The sequence below is a fragment of the Gouania willdenowi genome, chromosome 6 (genome assembly GCF_900634775.1).
Source record: "Gouania willdenowi chromosome 6, fGouWil2.1, whole genome shotgun sequence".
In the NCBI taxonomy this organism is placed as follows: domain Eukaryota; kingdom Metazoa; phylum Chordata; class Actinopteri; order Blenniiformes; family Gobiesocidae; genus Gouania; species Gouania willdenowi.
This window is the reverse complement of record NC_041049.1, coordinates 34,345,505-34,365,486: the sequence shown is the minus strand read 5'-3', so window position 1 is coordinate 34,365,486 and position 19,982 is coordinate 34,345,505. Positions and strand designations below refer to the sequence as shown.

General features: G+C 36.8%; 1 protein-coding gene across 1 annotated transcript in view; it reads right to left on the bottom strand.

The window, feature by feature from the left end:
• Positions 1-18,779, bottom strand: part of LOC114464628 (tyrosine-protein kinase CSK-like) — a 44,718-nt gene extending 25,939 nt beyond the window's left edge. The window contains exons 1-2 of the mRNA XM_028449024.1: positions 18,470-18,779; positions 2,575-2,644 (exon numbers count right to left, since the gene is read on the bottom strand). Coding sequence (XP_028304825.1) covers positions 2,575-2,589 — 15 coding nt within the window. The 5' untranslated portion in view covers positions 2,590-2,644; positions 18,470-18,779. The remainder of the gene's footprint in view (positions 1-2,574; positions 2,645-18,469) is intronic.
• Positions 18,780-19,982: the final 1,203 nt, after the last annotated feature.

Sequence of the window (19,982 nt, the reverse complement as noted above, 5' to 3'; positions counted from 1 at the left end):
ACACTGAGATATCATCTGCTTCCTGTTCTTTGCATTCTATGATTTGCTCAGACTAAACTGCCTAGACTAAACTTTTAGACATGTATTTTAAGGAAAGCAAATGTTAAATGATTATTCTGACATTTTTTTTAGATATTCCAGTAGCCTTTGCTTTTCAAAAAAAAGCACGACAAAGTTTTTAATCTATAATAGCCCTTCAAATAAAACAAAACATGCATTCCAAAAAAAACCTAAGTGCATTAAAGAGGAGGTATAATGAAAAAAATTACTTTATATTGGTTTTGCTACAGTTTAGTCTCATTCAGAGGGACAAAGTTGGAAAAGTTCTGTTGACTTGTTATTCAGTCAGCTCCAAACGGGCGAGTTGAATTTTGCCCACGTTGGCAGGTAACGTCACCTAACGCCTCCTAGAATGTGATCTAAAACAACACTGCGGTTTAATATAGAATATATATTATACTTTATTGTCATATATGTAAATGCAAACTGCACTACTGGACGCCCAAACTGCACTACTTTTTCTGCTGCCAAACGTGTTGGGAGCACAAAGTGCTGTCAGCACTCCGTGCTAATGCTACACCAGCCTATGCAGCGAGAACTGACATCGCTTGTGAACTGAGGAGGAAACAATGGGGATGTTTATGAATTTGTGGCTCACAGCGCTAGCAACGGGCTCTGTGACGGACGACGGAGAGCGGTAAGCAGAAAGGAGAGTCTGGCTGTTTTTGTGTGTGGAAAGGAGGAGCTGCTTCTGCTGCTGCTCTGGTTCTACAGCAACGCGCACACACTTTTCCGACTCAAAATCACTGAACGTTGTTTGATTGCATCATTGCGTCACATGCTACTATTCGGCCTTGCTTTTAACTCACTAAAACGAAGGCCGAATGTTGCTTTTTTTGCAATATTCGGCCGAATATAATCGGACACCAAATATTCGGTGCATCCCTGGTGTCGCCTAATCTAGTCATCACCAATACATTTAAAATTTGGACCCACTTCAGGAAACAGCATGGCTTACCTAGGGCTTCGGTTCTTGCTCCAGTTTTAAATAGTTATGTATTTCTTCCTTCCTGCTTTTACCCTACTTTTCGCGTGTGGTCAGATAAGGGCCTCAGAATACTTAATGACCTATATAATGAAGGTGTTTTCATGTCCTTTGCATCTCTATCAGAGAAATACAGCTTCCCCAATAGTGGCTATTTTTTGGTACCATCAAATGAGACTCTTTAACCAAAAGCAGTTCCCACATTTCCCAAATCGCCCCCCTGAAGCTGAAATGGACCAATTCCTGTCTTTCAACTTGCAATAAAAACAACTGATATCTGTCATTTACAATAAGATTGCACTTCTGAATCCAGCCTCCTCTGTATCACCTAAAAATGCATGGGAAAAAGATTTGGGGGTAGACATATCCGAGGTCCAGTGGAGTGACATTTTAAAGCTGATCCAGTCTTTATCTACAGTATATATGCCAGGCACGGTCTATTGCAGTGGAAGGTGCTTCATAAAGCCCATTTCACTAATGCTAAATCGGCAAAGATATATCCCAGTCACAGTGACGCCTGTAACCACTGTCAACAGTCCCAAGCCGACCATGAACACATGTTCCTGACGTGCCCAGAGCTGACCAACTTTTGGGGAAATATACTCCAAACCCTCAAACAGGCCCCTTGAATGCCCTATTTGATCTTACCCCGACTAATAATTTACCCAATACTACACAGCATGTCATGGCTTTTACCACCCTGCTTGCCAGGTGTAGCATTCTTCTCAAATGGAAACATGTCTCTCCCCCGACTCATAACAGCTGGATACTTGAGATTTTACAATGTTTACAGTTGGAGAAGTTAAGGATTTCACAGAAGGGATCAATGACGGCATTCCATAAACTTGGGACCCACTACTGGCTTATATGCAACAGCCTTACTGTTAGTTCTGGTGATGTCGGGGGCGCTTCTTAAAAGTTGGAAAGAGAGAGAACCCCCTCCCCCCCCCCTTTTTTTTTGTGCGTGTGTAATATTGGCTCTGTCTTGTCTTACAGCACTTTAAGCATTTACTAATGTTGCTATATGTTACTAGGTAACAGTTTAGTTGTTTAGTGTGACTACATCTGATATGGGCTGTTGGGAGGGATAGTGGGATTCATATTGGGGCTTTCTGTCATTCTAATGCGGACACTCAGACATAATGTGATACTGTTGTACTTTTCTGTACTGTCTGCAAAAAAATGTAATAAAGAAATTGGGGGGTATGATGAAATGATTTCACTCTCCATTAACTACTAGAGCACAGAGCACTTTTTTTCTTATTTCCCTTTGTGTCCCTTTCTGCTCAGAGTTGCTCTCAGAACTTCCTGAATCACTTTTAAGCTAAGATTCCCTGCTAGTAATTTTTAGTTTAACAGCCCTCTGAGAAGCTTAGTGAATAATAGTAATAGTAATAATGAACTACTTCTGCAGAGCTGCATTATCATGGGCAGCATGTAAAAAAGAAAAAAAAACCAGTACTGTCCCAGATAAACGTTTGGAAACATCCTGCTTTGATCCTTTACTGGACTGGCAAGAGTGCTCTTACTTGAACCTCTGTCATGGTGAGGTGGTTGGTTCCTGTCACAGGGGATGTGGTTTGGGCACTACCATTAGAGCTGCAAACACACAAACAAAGACAAAAACAAAATTAGTGAGAAAGAGTTGACAATAAAATGAAATGAAGAGAATTCACAGAGTATGGTAATTTCAGCAATTAATAAAATTTCAACTTTTATTAATATTAAACTACTTCTTGTGCTGCTGAAATGTGGTTTGAAATCTTTGCTGGTGTTATCGTTTAAGTGGTAACTCTTTTAACTGGTGACCAGTGGCGGCTGGTGCATTTAATTGTCTAGTGGGGGCTACAACTCCAAAAAAGATATACACCAAAAACAGGGTTTGTGTAGCTTTGAACAAATAAGTAAAGAAAATTACAGTTACAGAACTGTTTTCAAACAAACCACATTTATTTCCACAGAGCCCATAAACAAGCAAGAACAAATGTAGATTTTTTTGGCTCAAGTACCCTCTTTCTCTCAATTCTAAATTGAAGTACCCCCTTATGTACAACTACAACATTTTGCTCAGAATACTGTTAAAAAAATACAACTATAGATCATAATGATGGATTGTGATAACATTTTACAGAATCTCATTTTGTAAATAAGTAAAAAGAAGCAGTATTTAGTGCCTCCTGGATAAATTTCTATTAAATTGATAAACTCTGGTATACACAGTAGAATGAGTGTGTGTGTGTGTGTCAGGGTTATCATACTTCTTGAAATTTAATTGGTTTGTTTTTTTTTATTTTGTTTTTAAGATTTTACCTAGTTCCTTTTAGTTTTATTTAGTTTAACAAGTAATTAAATAAAAACAGGGGTAAAAAGAGGTAAATGAATATACATAATTTAAGACCTGACAAAATATGGACATATTCAAGATTTGAAATCATCAAATTTAGCTTTAAATGGGTGCTACATGTCTTTATTCATGCTGAGTCAGCAGGTAGGCAGGGAAAGTAGGACTGGGCAATTTTGCCTAAAAAAAAAATTTCTCCAGTGTTAGCACTGGAATTTGGTCGCACCCTCTTTTTAAACGGGGGGGGGGGGGGGGGGGGGGGGGGGGGTATACAGCATAGACATGCATGCTAATGAATAGTTCATTTAACTGGCGTACTGTAGTTTTGTATGAAGTAAAGATTGAAAATGACTTGAGATATACAGTATTTGCTAAATGTTTTCAGTTTTTGTGTCAATAGTAAGTTTTTCTACAACAAGCAGTGGCTGAAATAACAAGCAATTTATTTTATATCATTTTAAAAGAAGACGTAACCAAAAAAATTTAAATAACAGCAAAGCATAACAACAGGTTACATGTATTCTGTTTTTAAATTTGCAGAAATGCTGTACTTGAATTAACTTAACAGTAGCACAACTAACTTAGCATCTGCATTTCTTCACCCCATGGAATTAAATTCAGAGGGTTCAGCTCTTATAGTGGGGTCTCCTAACCCTCTTTCCCTGGTCAGGGGTCTGCAACCTTTACTCTACAAGGAACCATTTAACCTCATCTCACCTGGATTAAAGTCCTCCTGGAGCTAAAAAATACCTTCTCAATGAAGACAATACAGTGTATTAAATTCTACATAAGGATGGGCGATATGGACTAAAAAAATTATCACGATAATTTCTGGTATTTATCACGATAACGATAAACATCACGATAAATAAAAAACTAATAACACAAATAAATGTGAATAAATCAACAATAAACACATTAAAAAAGCTACAATAACTGATGACTCAGAGTTCATGAGCTGACATTTTATGGAATATATTAGTGCATGTGGATCACTATTAGTGTTATTGTATGTAATTCATTTATTTCCTCACTTAAAATGAAATTATTTTCTTAAAAAAAAAATTAAATCACATGAAAATCACAAATAACTCCATTAGTGGTTTTACTGCTGCTGAATCTTGTTTAATTTATCTGATAATGAGTTACATAAAGTTATGGTTAATAAATAATTCTGATTTCTTATAATTAAACCAGATCAAGCTGATGATTTAATCATTCAGTATATTAAGGTGTAATAATCTCAATAGTTACATTAGTCTAATGGAACCAGCTTTGTCTGTGAACACGTGAAATATAATTAAAAAATATAGCGTTTCACAAATTGGGACGGATGAATAGTGACATTATTATTTATGTTAACATTTATTTCACGCAATGTGTGACATGTTTAGCTTTTATTCTTCCATACAAGTGTTAAATCTGATCATAAACAAATCAGTGGCTCTCTGTGGTTTGATGACATGCTCATTTCTTGCCACACAAAACATGCATATTTAACCATCACATTGGTGGTTAAATTAATCTGTTCCCACACAATTAAAATCTCTATTTTCTTCCAGAATAGTGTTTTTGTTGGTTTAATTATCTTACCAGGGATTTAAAACTTAAGGTTAGTCACAGGAAAGTTGATGGTCTGTAGAGAGAACCACAGCTGAACATCTGGCCTGATATCATAGTCATCAGTTCTGGTCCCTCCATGCTGATTCTGATGAGTGTGTACGCTTCATCTCTGTGCTTTGCACGTTCTTCCTTTTTACTGCTGCCCTCAATGTGAGCGCGCTCTCAGTGAAGGACTCGCATTGGTGTGTATATACTCTGTGTATTCACCGTAGCATTACCTGTAGAAAAAGTCTGTGAGCTCACACCGTCTCAGCGCGGAGCGAGAGAGAGAAAGTGAGAGAGAGTGTGTGAGAGTGAGAGAGAGAGAGAGAAAGTGAGAGAGAGTGTGTGAGAGTGAGAGAGAGAGAGAGAAAGAGAGAGAGAGTGTGAGAGAGAGAGAGAGAGAGTGAGAGAGAGAAAGTGAGAGTGTGAGAGAGAGAGAGAGAAGTGCACTCTGTGGAATGTAACAGAGCGTTCAGCTGCACCGTCTAAAATAACATCAACCATACACACTCGCACGGATGCGACCAGATAAAATTTTCACTAGCACACACTGAAAAAATACTCGCATATGTCACCATTTTGGTCGCAGTCTCGAGCCCTGAAAAGGGGAGACGTCTTTGCTTAATGTCAAAATTGTAAAGTGAGCAGGTGTATACTCAATATAACATCTTGGAGTGTTAGCGCTACAGTAAAGCCCCGCCCCCTGAGAGACCACGAGTGGAGCAGAGTACACGTCAGTCCCATCAGTCTGTGCTGCTGAGTGAAGTTACTAAAACGTTCATAAAGTTGTCACTTATTCTGAGACACTCTTTGTTCAATATTACAGTGGAACGCCTTGCAGTAAGAAGGTCCTGGGTTCAAGCCCTAGGGTGGACACTTGGGCACTTTCAGTGTGGAGTTTGCATGTTCTCTCCCACAATCCAAAAACATGACTGTTAGGTTGATAAAGTCTCTAGATTGCCCGTAGCATAGACTATTAAAAACATGGACGACGCACACTCACGGAGAAGTGAATCTTTTTTTTTAGAGCTCGCTGGCTGCAGTATAGGTCATAAACCCCGCCTCCTCAATGATAACGGAAGGAATGTTGGTCACACTGTAAAGCTAAAATACTTGTCACATAATTTTTTTTCAAACCTAAACTCTGCTGTGATAATGAGTTAATATCATCCTACATTGTGGTCAAGTGCTCATTTTACTGTGACGTTTGTTTTAAATAAGTAATTTGAGGTTGAAAAACGGGATTTGACATCACATGATGATGATTGACAGCTGATGATTGGGCAGTACGCAAAATGGGCGGGGCGTGCCACTGGGACTCCTCCCACCAGACCCTACTGCCCTTTTTTTTTTTTTTTTTTCTGTATTCTGTAAAGCGACTGAGTCTCCAAAAAAGCGCTATATAAAATTGATGTATTATTATCATTTTTTATTTATAAACCGATAACATGTCGGCGGGTTGTAGAGGAAACACTATGTTCACTTAAATATACACACTGTAAAAACAGTGTAACTGAACTACCCTAAAGAATCATTGCGTCAGTACTTGACAATAATGAGAATCCTGAACATGATCATAACACCATATAAAGGCATGAAATACAGAGCAAACAGCAGCAGGAAGTAGAGACACAGCTTTAAATAACTATATTTCTTTACTTTTACGTGATGGTAGATGATCAGTCTATTGTCTGATGTTTCATTTAGGCTTCAGAGAATAATCCTATAATCAGTTGTTTTCAAAAGGTTGTTTAGTGAAAAATATCTCTGCTTGCAAGAACCAGTGGGAATTAAAATAATCAACTGCCATCCTAACGCACCTAAGTAGTATCAACAGACTGTAAGTATTTTCCTAACAAAAAGCTGAAAGTGAAGGAGATTAAAATTAAAATGTTTAGTTTAAACTTCAACACAAGGACTTCTAATACAGATCTAAGATTATTTCTAAATTTACTCAAGTGATTTTCCTCCAAATAACAAGATTAGGCTTCTTTTCCTGGTATGATATGAATAACATTTTTTGAAGTAAATAGGTAGCCACTGCTTTATCAATCACATATCTGTGTCACCCATTGTCCCATATTTCCATGATCATGTAAGGTCCTCTCCAACATCCTCAATCCCAGTCCCTCTTTTCCCACAGAAATCCAAACTCAGTTGAAACTTCTGTTTGAAAGAGGTCACCTCCTTGGAGAGGATGTGCAGACATGTTGGAGTAACGATACAAATATAGGAAGTGTGTCTGGTTCTAAGAAACATGACACAAATGGTTGACAGAGGGTAACAAAGACATGACATGGATGCCCTCCAACCCATGCATTAACACATTTCCACTTCTAAAACTAATAAAAACTTGTACATTTCCCCCAATTTGAAAGTTAAAAACAAATCTATTATAAATTATCTTTATAATAAATGAAAGATGTGTCTATATTATAATCTATGAACAAAGAACTGTAAAAAACAGTTTATATTATATTATTTATTTCTATTTTATTCATACAAGTGATTCAGCAGACATAATATCCCTGAATTCAGTGACCAAAGTCAGTTTATAGGTCCTCCACCACTAGTCCTGATCAGTACCAGGCCGTGTCCTCACTGAAACCTCAGTCCACGTGAATCCACTAAAACCATTTCATTTACTTCTGTGAACCACGTGCTGCAGGAACTGAGTGGGTATTTCCACTATGTAGATCAAGCTACTAGAGTTGTTTAAGGTTCCATAGCCATTGCAAATTCTGCTGATCTTCAAGATAGGCACACGCACCCCTCCTGTGTCCACCAATCTTCTAAAACAGACAGTATTAAACAGGAAATCAAGCTCAGCTCTTGACTCAGACAAAGAGGGTTTGAGATGTGTGGTGGGCAGAACAGGAGAGGGTGCAGGTGGAGGAGACTAAGACTGTGAACTAGGGCGACTTTCAACCACCATATCTGATACAGGTCTGTGTTAGAGAGAACATCTGCAGCCACGCCAACGCATTCAGATCAAATTCATAATCGCTCATGCTGAAAAAAAGGTTTTAATCTTGAGTCCTGACATTAATGTGTCCATTCAAAAGACAGAAACCACAATCAAAAAAACAGAAAGGCACATAACATATTGATTACAAAACAAAACAAACACATGTTTTAAGACCCCACAGGACTTAAAACATGTGTGCAGTGGGTGCACAGTCTGTCCTCTCGGGGGAGCCAGGTTTGTCTGTGTCAGCCTTTCTCTATGGCCAGGCTGTGCTCGCTGAGTCTGTACCAGGTCATGATTTTCCTGAGCTGGGAGTTGATCACAGTATTCAGGTATTCTGCCATTGTTTACTTCCTGTTTAGGGCCAAGAAGACTTCCAGTTTGCTTTCGGGTTGGGTTGATTCTTTCCAGTGGTTCAGGTAGTTTTCCTTTTGTTTTCTTATGATGTGGTTCAGTCTGGTTGGGGTTCTGTATGGAGGTTCTGCTTGTGTTTGAGTACGGAGTCCTAGAACCAGCTGGCTGAGGGGACATCCGTCTATGGTCTCTGTGTAGGGGAGGGCTTTGTGGTGGAGGGTGCTGGGCTCACTTTGATGCTCATAAAATTTGATTGCTCTCTTCTGGATTTGAATAATTACAGGGTATTTTCCTAATTCTGCTCTGAATGCATTGTTTGGTGTTTTTCACTGGACACGGAGGATGGATTTGAAAAATTCTGCATGCTGAGACTCAATTTGGTGTTTATCCCATTGATTAAAGTCTTGGCTAGTGAGTGGACCCCAGACTTCACAACCATAGAGAGAAAAGGGTTCTATAACTGAGTTTAATATTTTAAGCCAAATTTGAACTGGGATGTCTAATTTGATGTTCTTTTTGATGCCGTAGAACGCTCTTCTGGTCTCGTCCCTCAGGTCTTTAACGGCTTTGTTGAAGTTTCCTGTGGAGCTGATGTTCAGGCCCAGGTAGGTGTAGTTTTTGGTGTGTTCTAGGGCCGTTTTATTTAGGAGGAATTTGTGTTTGGAGAGCTGTGGGCTTTTTGGAATATCATTATTTTAGTTTTGGATTGGTTCACTTGTAAGGTCCAGGTTTGGGAGGATTTGTGCAGAATGTCCAGGTGTTGCTGTAAACCTTCTTTAGTTGGTGACAGCAACACCAGGTCATCTGCAAACAGCAGGCATTAGATTCCTGTGTCTGCCAGCGTGATGCCTGGTGCTGCAGACTGTTCTAATGATTGTGCTAACTCCTTAATGTAAATGTTGAAGAGGGTTGGGCTCCGACTGCATCCCTGTCTGACCCCCCGGCTCTGAGGGAAGAACTCTGTATGTTTATTGTTGATCATAATGGCGCACTTATTGTGGGTGTACATTGATTTTATTACATCGTATGTTTTTCCTCATATCCCACTTTCTAGTAGTTTGTAAAGCAGGCCCTGGGGTTAATCAAATGCTTTTTTGAAGTCAACAAAGCAGGAGAATAATTTGCCTTTGTTTTTGCCAGTTTGTTTTTCTATCAGGGTGTGAGGGTAAAAATGTGGTCTGTTGTGCGGTAATTTGGTAAAAACCCAACTTGAGTTTTGCTCAGGACATTTTTTCGGTGATAAAGTGAAGAAGTCGGTGGTTAAAGATCATGCAGAGGATTTTACCCAGGTTGCTGTTGACACAGATTCCACAGTAATTGTTTGGGTCGAGTTTGTCCCTGCTTGTATGTAGCGGCGTTATCAGTCCTTGGTTCCAAACATCAGGAAAGATGCCGGTGTTGAGGACGATGTTAAAGAGTTTTAATATGGCTAGCTGGAATTTGGGGTCCGTATATTTGATCATTTCATTTAGGATGCTATCAGTGCCACAGGACTTCTTGGTTTCTAGAGATTTAATTTGATCTTCTAGTTCTTTTGTTGTGATTGTGTAGTCTAATGGGTTCTGGTAGTCTTTTATGGTGGATTCTAAGCTGTGCAGCTTATCTTGGATGTGTTTTTGCTCTTTGTTTTTTTTTCTATTGGTTTGAATAAATTGGTGAAGTGATTTATCCACACGTCTCCATTTTGTATTGGTATTTTCATGTTTTTGTTTGATTAGTGTGTTCCAGTTGTCCCAGAATGCATTGTTTTTTATGGACTCTTCAATAGCATGGAGCTGGTCTCTAACATGTTGGTCCCTCTTTTGTCTTACTGTGTTTTTATACTGTTTTAAAGTTTCACTGTAGTGCAGATGTGTGTTCTGGTTGTCTGGGTCCCTGTGTTTTTGGTTGAATAAGTTTCTTAACTGCTTGCTAAGATTTTTGCATTCAACATCAAACCATTTGTCATGATTTTTGTTGTTTTTAGGTTTTTTGTTTGAGGCTTTGAGCTTTGATAGGGAGGCTGAAAGGTAAAAAACGTTATTGAGGTTTTCTACTGCCTCGTTTACACCGACACGGCTATATTCAAATGTTTTTTCTCAGAACTGGTCTAAGAGAGTTTGCATGTTGTGTTGCCTGATTGCATTTTGGTATGTTTCCACACTATTTTCTTTCCATTTGTAGCAGGATTTGATTGGGTATAGTTTGGTTTGCTGCAGTGTCTCTAGGGTTGATGTTGATCTGTTTAAGTACAGTGTCGTTTTGCTGTGGTCTGATAAGGGAGTTAGTCTGCTGACTGTGAACGCTCTTACTGACATTATGTCAGCGATAAAATAATCTACTGTCGGTTTAATTACTATACGAGTCTTCACCTCCTGCAACATCTACAGACCATCAACTTTCCTGCACCTGTGACTAACCTTAAGTTTTAAATCCCTGGTAAAATAATTAAACCAACACAAACACTATTCTGGAAGAAAATACAGATTTTAATTGTGTGGTAACAGATTAATTTAACCACCAATGTATGATTTATGTGTGGCAAGAAATGAACAATTAGCATGTGTTGATCACATGATCATGTGTTATCAAATTCTAGTTACTTTTTGTAGCTTTTCAAATACATTAACTAAAAAAATCTTCTTTCTATAACATTGTGTTCATGTAAACTGAAATGTGTAAGAATTTGAAGATGAAAGATACTGTTTTATTTCTTGATGTCAAATAATTTGATTTTAAACTGTTTTTAAGTTTCCATTTACATGATTAATATAAATCACATAAAATTTAATCAAACATTATTCTACATAATTTTAACTGTATAGAATTTAATACACTGTATTGTCTTCATTGAGAAGGTTTTTTTTTGGCTCCAGGATGACTTTAATCCAGGTGAGATGAGGTTAAATGGTTCTTTGCTGTTATTTAAAAACATTTTGTTACGTCTTCTTTTAAAATTATTAAAGTTATTTCAGCCTCTGCTTGTTGCAGAAAAACTTAATAGTGACACTAAAACCTGAAAACATTTAGCAAATATATCTCGAGTCATTATCAATCTTAACTTCATACAAAACTATGCTACGCCAGTTAAGTCAACTATTCATCAGCGTGCACGGCTCTGCTGTACACTCAACAGTGTGTTTTATTAAGATCACCATTAGCTGTGGTAACACTCTTATAGCTTAAAGAGGATATAACAATATGATATAAGAAAAACTACCCAGCAGTGACTTTGGTAACATCTAAAAGTAAATAAGGGGGGCGGGGCTTTCGCGAAAGGTCAATTGAGCAAAAATTGTGAGAGAAGAAATTTTGGTGAAAAGTTGTGCTACACATATGGTTGACACTTAGACGCTTTTCATTCCCGATATGATACCAATATTGCAGCCATGCGTATCAGCCAATAGTACTGATATTGATCCGATATCAGCTTGAATAATACATACTTTTTTTTTCTTTGAGGAAAAAAAAAATATATATATATATATATATATATATATATTGTAGTGTGGAATGTTAGAAAAGGACAGAGAACAATAGTCAGCAACAGTAGGTATGAGAAAAACTGACCCATTTTGGTTACATACATTTTAACCTTCAACATAATATCTACAGTATTCTACAATTGAATTAAATAAATAAAAAATGAATTGGGAAAAAAATAAAAAGTATCGCTGAATCTGCAAATTTGAATATGATATCCGATATTTGTTTTCAGGCTAATATCGGATCGATATCAGATCGGGACACCCCTATGCCACCTTTAGAACTATTGGCCTGTTTTTGCAGCTGAGGTCATCTGGCATGGGACTGGACCTTTGAGCAAAATTTTGTTCGCAAATGAAAAGTAGGATTTCCTCGTAAGAAGAAGAAGAAAGAAGACCACTCTAACAATGGGTTCCTGGCCACTGATTAGAAATGTTCTAAATTATCACAAGAGAACTGTAACATAATTCACTACAGGTTAATATTTTTCAGTTGTTTGCATGATAAAACCCCTAGCGGTATGCAATGACATTACAGGGGGTACTTGAGCAAGACCGAGTGGAAAATTAACAAATCGAAGCATTGTAAATATGGCTTTTTATTAGAGGTGCACCGATTGAAATTTTCTGGCTTCACTGATTTTTTTAAGAGCCTGACCTGCCAAAATCGGTATTGACATCATACAACTTGAATGTTTCAACCTTATTTTATTCTAAAACATTGAACAATACCTGTGAAACAATACAAACGTGTTGTTTTAACTGCACATGAGGTGTTTATCTCAAATACAAATTAGTTTAGAACATTGGTATTGAAATTATGAAATTATATCAATTCCTTTAGTCTTTAATTTTTCACATTTTAAAAACTAAATAAACGTGTCCAACAGGTTCCACTGCAGACCTGTTTGGAGCTCTTTGACAAACATAAAGTAAACAGCAGTATTTTGGTTTTACAAATAAAGAAAATCACAGGGTTTGGGGAAGATGATATAATAATAATCTACAGGACTTAAACCACTAATAAAGTGTCCTGAGTTTTATGTTTCCTTGTAAAGCAAAAATTTAAAAAATCTCCAAATGCAGCAGCTTTGTAGATATTTACATGTAAAAATGTATTCTAAAAATAACACAACAGGATAAAAGCTCCTAAAAGTCAAACATTCTACAGAAATAATAAAGTGCATCATGTGTAAAGTCAAAGGGTAATGAACATGGCACAGGTTAGTTGTTCTCACACTTATTACACTTACTTTAGTGGAAGGTTTTTATTCAAATCCAAAGCCATGAACTCCATCATTTTCCTCGTAGTAGCTTTGCTCTTTTCACTGATAAGTGCTCTCAGCGGACCCCTGGCTCTGTTTACCGCAGGCGTTAGCTTGATTGCTAGCTTCAAATTTGGAGGCAGAAAAGATCGGCTTCATATGCAAGGACCCCCAAAATCAGGGAAAATGGCACCGATCGATCGGTGTATGCTCAGTTTTTATATTGTTTATTTTTTAGTTTAAATGATAATCATAATAATAATAGTGAAGGCAATGATCTTGATTAGAACATTAACTCAAAATAAAAGGGGTAAACCAGAAAGGGACCAGAAATGATCAAAACTGTAGGGATAACCCCATTTAGGAGGCATTCTATACTGTTTCATTCCACTTATTTACAAAATTTGATCATTTCACTCTTTCATTCATTCCATCATTATGCTCTACAGTGGTTTTTCACAATACACTGAGAAAAATGTATCGGACCAAGGGGATAGTTGGATTCAGAAATAAGAGAAACCACATATATAAAGGAGCATAACTATCTAAGTAACATTATACAACAGTTAGTTCTGACCAAGTGATTAGACGACAGACATTCCAAGAGTGCTGATATAAAGAAACAACATCACTGCGAAAATTCAAATGAATTTTAAATAAAATTACGGATATTTCTAATGAAAAGCACATTTTCTAGATCAGTTGTTCCCAATCTTTTTAGTCCCATGTACCCACTATCCTCTTTGCATTGTTGTCAAATCATGTGTACCCCCTTCATATCACAAGTACCCTCTCCATAATTTCATATGCTTTTTCATTTGTGGAACAGCGGGATTTCCTAAACCTAAAAACTGTGTCTGGAACATTGGTTCCGTAAGGCTTAATCTACAAAAACAATGACTGGAATTTAAATGGAAATTATTTAATGTGATTATCTCAAAAGTAAGTTAATACGGTCTCCGATGTAAAATGCAGCTACTTATTGTGTGATAAAATGGCCTCTACAGCATAAAATAATTGTTTCAATACATGACAAGAAATTATAGTATTTTATAGGGGGTGTCCCGAATCAATAATGATCCAATATCAGCCAAAACAACGAATATCGGATTTTATCGGACTGCATCTAAAATCTCCGATATAAGCGCTCCGATAAGTTTTTACTGTTTTTGTTTCCACCATATACTGACAGTAAAAAATAACTGATGAGAACTTGAATTGTTGACAAGTGTTCTCTGTTTGACTAACATCACTTATCCAGCCTTTTCTAACATTCCACACCACAAAATAAATAATAAAACTATGTAAGATTCGTGCTGATATCGTATCGGATCGATATCGGTATCGGCGAATACACAAGGCTGTAATATCGGTATCGTATCGGAGGTGAAAAAGTTGTATCGGGACATCCCAAGTATTTTATTAAACAATATTGGTAGTTTGTGGAGAATTTGTCCAAAAATAGCCTAAAAAGGAACTAGGAGCATTTAGTACCCCCTGCAAAGTGCTCCTGTACCCCTAGAGGTACGCGTACCCCTGTTTGAGAACCCCTATTCTAGATAACAATTGTAAGCTGGCTGGAGGGGTTTTTTTTTTATTATTTTTCAACATGTACAAGATTAGCCATACTAGTTGTAAAATAATAAATTGACTATCACAGAAAACGGGTCATGTGGTCTTAATGTAATGGCTCTATGCTGTTCCTTGCAGCTGGAAACACAAAATATAATGGGATCTTTCCAAATGAGGGTGGGATCATTCCTGATCACATTCCAGTGTTTCTAAATTAATCTTCTGTCAGACACTGAATGCATCTCAGCAGCAGCTGAACAGACACAAACCAATCTGTCATTGGGTGACGCTCCACATGGAGTCACAGCTAACTCTTTCTCAAAAGGCACACAAGACTGCCATTGTGCCATCGTCCACATCATGATGACCTGAAGACACTGAGATGTTCTCATCCAGATGTGCTGTGAGCAGCAGTTACCAGTAACTTCAGTCTGACAATGGATACATATGAACTCCTCAAAAGCAACAACACACAATAAAGCTGAATCCATAATCTATTTGTCAACAATGAAACATAGTGCATCGCCTCAAGCAACATGTTTCCCATCACCCTTAACTATTCTAATTGTTCTTCACAAACCTGTTAATCAACAGCACAAACTAGCTGCAGCCTGACGGCACCAAGCAAGACGAGGCAGGAATGTACTAAAAACATCTACTTTGACCTTGTTTGAATCTGCCACTCCCTCGTCTACCTGTGCTGAGAATGTGAGGAGCAACACCTGAACGGTCGGGTTTGTTGTCAAAATGTTTTAACAACTTGATTTAAAAAGAAAAACAAGAAGAAATCAATAACTAAAGTCCTGCAGAAAAGGGTTGAACTCAGTATTTCTGTAACTCTTCTCAGTGTGTACGAGACGTACTACTGTATAATATCAACTCTTGCTTTTGGATCATTTCAGCTCTGTTCATTTGGTGTTATTTTGTTGTTTACTATCTATTATATGGACTGATATTCCTTCAGGATAAACAACGGGCCTAATCTTCTGATCCAGTCTGATAGGAGCTTATATGTTTTGAAGAAATGTGTATTATTGTGTGATTACGGAGTCAGTCACTGAAAAATAAGTCAGTTTAGGTCCTCACGTTTACATGCAGAATAAGAAGTTTGAGCAGCTTGTGTCTTTTAAAAAAAATGAAGAAATCAGATTTCCTCTCCAAGTGATTTCCGCATGTTTCTATTTCTACACAACACAGTATGATTACAGATCTTCATGCTCTACTTTTAATAAAACCCTGCATCCCTCAGCATTTTAGAAAGAGTTTAAAAGCTTTTTCCAAAGTTAAATAATGTTTTAAATGGAGAGCACAAACCACGTTAGGTCTCTGTTGCATTTTCATCTTAAGAATAAGAATAATGTCTTTTAAAATTTACATTTTACATTTATTTAAATTTTAAATAAATCTGAGATTGTTTATTATGAAACAGATTGATTTATTGCTTGTGGTCATTGAAAAATACATGACAAAAAGTCCTTGAAAAAATAATAGCATATTAAATCGCAATCGGAATATTGAGGGAAAAAAATCTCAATTAGATTATTTTCCAAAATCGTTCAGCCCTAAATTGCATCTCCATCCCGTCTTATATACACAGATAATTATTAGAATCAGTTCACATATAACTATTCACTGCTTTGCAGGAGGACAGCACAAGTGAAAAGAGGAAACTAAAAGACTCTCACTCTATATCCACCAACCTTTTATTTGGGAGGTACACAAAGCTGGGTAATAAAGGAAGAGTGCATGCCAACAGTTTGATCTGAAGGCGGAAGTAGAACTCCTGTAATAGAGGCTCATTTTGTTCCATTTTCTCCCCATCAGACTCTATAATGCAGACACTGATAACAGAAAGCAGTCCCTCACTGGCTCTAATAGCATCATTTAATAACACACAACGCATGGCAATGAAGAACAGTGTGGGATTTAGAGCAGCAGGAAGAGAGAAATCAATAATTGTTCATGCCAGGAAATCCACTGCTATTTGGCTTTCAGCCATGACAGTGAACTTTGAATTTTACTGCTTTTCAAAGTACAATAAAATAAAACAAATCATATTAATTTTAGTAGATACCAAGTATGAGCAGCACAAGACCACTTCCTTGCAGTGCAACAGTACATGAAAAAAATGTGCTCACTTAACCACCAGCTGTGTTCTGAAAGCACGGAACAATCAGTGAAACAGGAAGATTTTTTTTAGGCACTCTATACTTTGGTATCATTTACTTAAATGTGGTTTATTGGCTTCTTCTATCTCCACAAAAACTGCAGAAATAAACATCTATAATTATCAATATCAGATCCTTATCTGTTGTAACGTGAGACCCCTTAAACACAGTGGTAGAAGAGTTCATGTGTAATCTAAAGTCTGTTCATTAAAATAACTTTTGAGAGACCTACAGAAATGATCAAATGTAGATCTGTGAACATCACAACATGTTACATAATATCACGGTGAAGGTACAATGTCTGCTCCAGTGTAATCAAACAATAAATTGTGTTATGGATGGACGGATAACTACAGGCTATTGTATGGGGCCCCACCAGTTTGGGTTTAGGCCCCTTATCTTTAGTGAAGGTGCATCTCAAAGTCATTTTGGACAATACTATGCTTCCAACTTTGTGGGAACAGTTCATGAATAGCCTTTTGCCTTCTCATCCAACATCAGTGCCTGACCACATAAATCAATGGTAACAAATCACATGAGAAACACTACAACATTTTAAATGAAAGCCTTCCAAGAAGAGTGGAAGCTCAAAAGGATGAGTGACTAGATATTAAAGTATATACATTTCAAATAACAGTATTGGTGAAACTGTAATTTGTCTGAATACTTTTGTCCATTAATCATTTGTATTATGTCAGCCCGTGTGCAGTGGAAAAACGTTTATATTAGAGTACTTTAAAAGTAGGAAAACCACAAAAAGTGAAAATCCCTCTGTAGACTTAAATCTAACAAAGTTATATCATATTTGCCTCATTGCAATTAACCCAAAAATATCTGCATTTGATTAGAGTAAAATGTGTCACTACTTAAGAATGTTTGACTAATTCTAGCTGTGTGGGTTTTTTTTTTGTAATCTCAATCTAAATGTTAAATGTAAACCTTAAATCTAAATCTAATTGTTAAATATTAAATCTAGATTTCAAATGTCAATCTAAATATTAACTCTAAATGTTAAATATTAAATCTAAATAATAAATGTTAAATCTAAATCTTACAAACATTGACACTATATATATATTTTTTTTTTTACAAGAAAGTGGTTATCCTAACAGCTGAGGTGCATTAGATAAAATCCTTTTTTGAACAGAGATAAGTGTTAAGCACAGTGAAAAGCATCTTAATATCTCCATAAGGTCCTTCCACTGCAACAACTAAAATGACTGAATAAAAAAAAGTGTTTTGTCCTTAAGTATGAATCAAATAAAAAGTCCTAAGCTGTGCTCTTCGTGCCCATTAGCAAGTAATAATATGTAACATTAATAATGTTTGCCCAAATACACTTACATTTTAGAGGATTTGAAAGCACAATTTATATCCAAGTATATCTCAACTATAGATATTTAACATCCTCAATAAAAAGGGTCACTTATCATAGTGTAAAGATAGTGTTTTTCAGTGTTGCATAATACCTATTACTATATATATATATATATATATATATATATTATAATTATATGGTAATTCTAGTGCCCGTGCAACGAAACAACGACTGCATAAGAGGTTTGCGAATTAATTTGCACGAGACAGATGTGAAATACGTTTGGAGAAACTTTAACAAAGTAAAAAGTCAACTATTCAAAAGCAAACTCTTGTAACATTTCATTGCTGATATTTCTAAAAGATTTACCTGAGAACTCATCTTTTAGGGCTGGTTTTCAGTCACGTCCTCTGGTTCTGCAGAGCTGCAAATAATCCCATTTATGACGAATATCCGACAGTCATGAAACATTCAGATCCTGAGGAGGAAAAAGTCAAATGTTCTGAAAGTGAAGTGAAGGCTCACTCATGGCGCTAAAGCCAGTTGCTGGTTCACTTCCATCTTTAAACAAAAACTGGCGAAAAGAAGTTGAAGAGAATGTGTGAAGGAAGTGGAGAGTTGTTGTTGTTGAAATAAGTCAAAGCTCTGGCTGAGTGAACTCTGCGGTATCTGCCCCACCTTGTCTTTTCAGTGCGCATGCGCAACAGTGACAGCCCAGCTATAACACTCACTGGTAAGAATGTTTACTGTAGGGCAGTGGTTCTCAACCTTTTCAGCCCACGACCCCCAAATAATAAAGGTTCCAGGGACCCCCACTGTAGCTGAAGGTGGTTGAACATTATAGAACAGTCATGGTGAAACAGGACCATCTATAAGGGGAATAAAGGAGAGAGATTTTTGGGGTCCATCCATAAAGTCAGCAACATGATGGATCTGAATAATATCCACTGTTATCCAGGAAGTTTATTATTATTTACTCCATATATATGTTGAAGATGTAAATCCGTGTTTTAATCAGAAATAAAATGGGTTAAAAATGACCCAAAATGATGGAAAATGTGGTGAAATAGGATTATAAAAACCACAGAAATTGGTTAAAAGTTGCAAATTAGAGGACAGAAATTAGAATTAGGACAGAAAAGTTGGTGCAAAGTGTCAATGTTGAAAGAATTAGTAGGAACACTGGCAAATAATGGGCATAACAAACATGAACTGAGGTGAAAAGAGGTTAAAAATGACAGTAATAGGTCAACATACATTATGTGAGAAAAGTGGTGAAAATGTCTTTAAAGTAGAATCATTTGATGGTGAAGTGGCCGAAAATAGAGTAATGTAGCAAAAATGCATTAATAGGAGCAAAAATATGACAAGAAAAAGAGATGAAAATAGATTAAAATATGGCAAGATTAAGAAAAAAAAGGGGTTCTATTTGTTCAGAAAATACTCTCCAATAGGGTCCTGACCCCAAGGTTGAAAACCCCTGAACAAAGGATTGTATTTTATTATGAGCGAGCTGTATGAATTGCAGCAGACAACATTTCAAATTTCTGAATGTTTTTTTCTGGAACTATAATTTAGTGTATGTAAAATTATAACAAATGTAGACAATCTAATTCTATTGTTTTATTAGAAAAATATATGAATGGTAAATGTGACTATATATTGAAACAAGTTCGGATGAACTACAGCAGGCCCGCAAATTCAGTTAACTGACTCGGTTCGAGGTAAAATTGTAATCTATGTTGAATTGCTTTTGAAACGGTATGTGACACGACTATGTTATGATAGATTTAGAAATGACCTTTCCAACAGGTCTCCGAGAGGCTCGTGACATCCGCTCATACAACGTCAAATTACAGCCACCTGGTGCCCCCGTGGCACA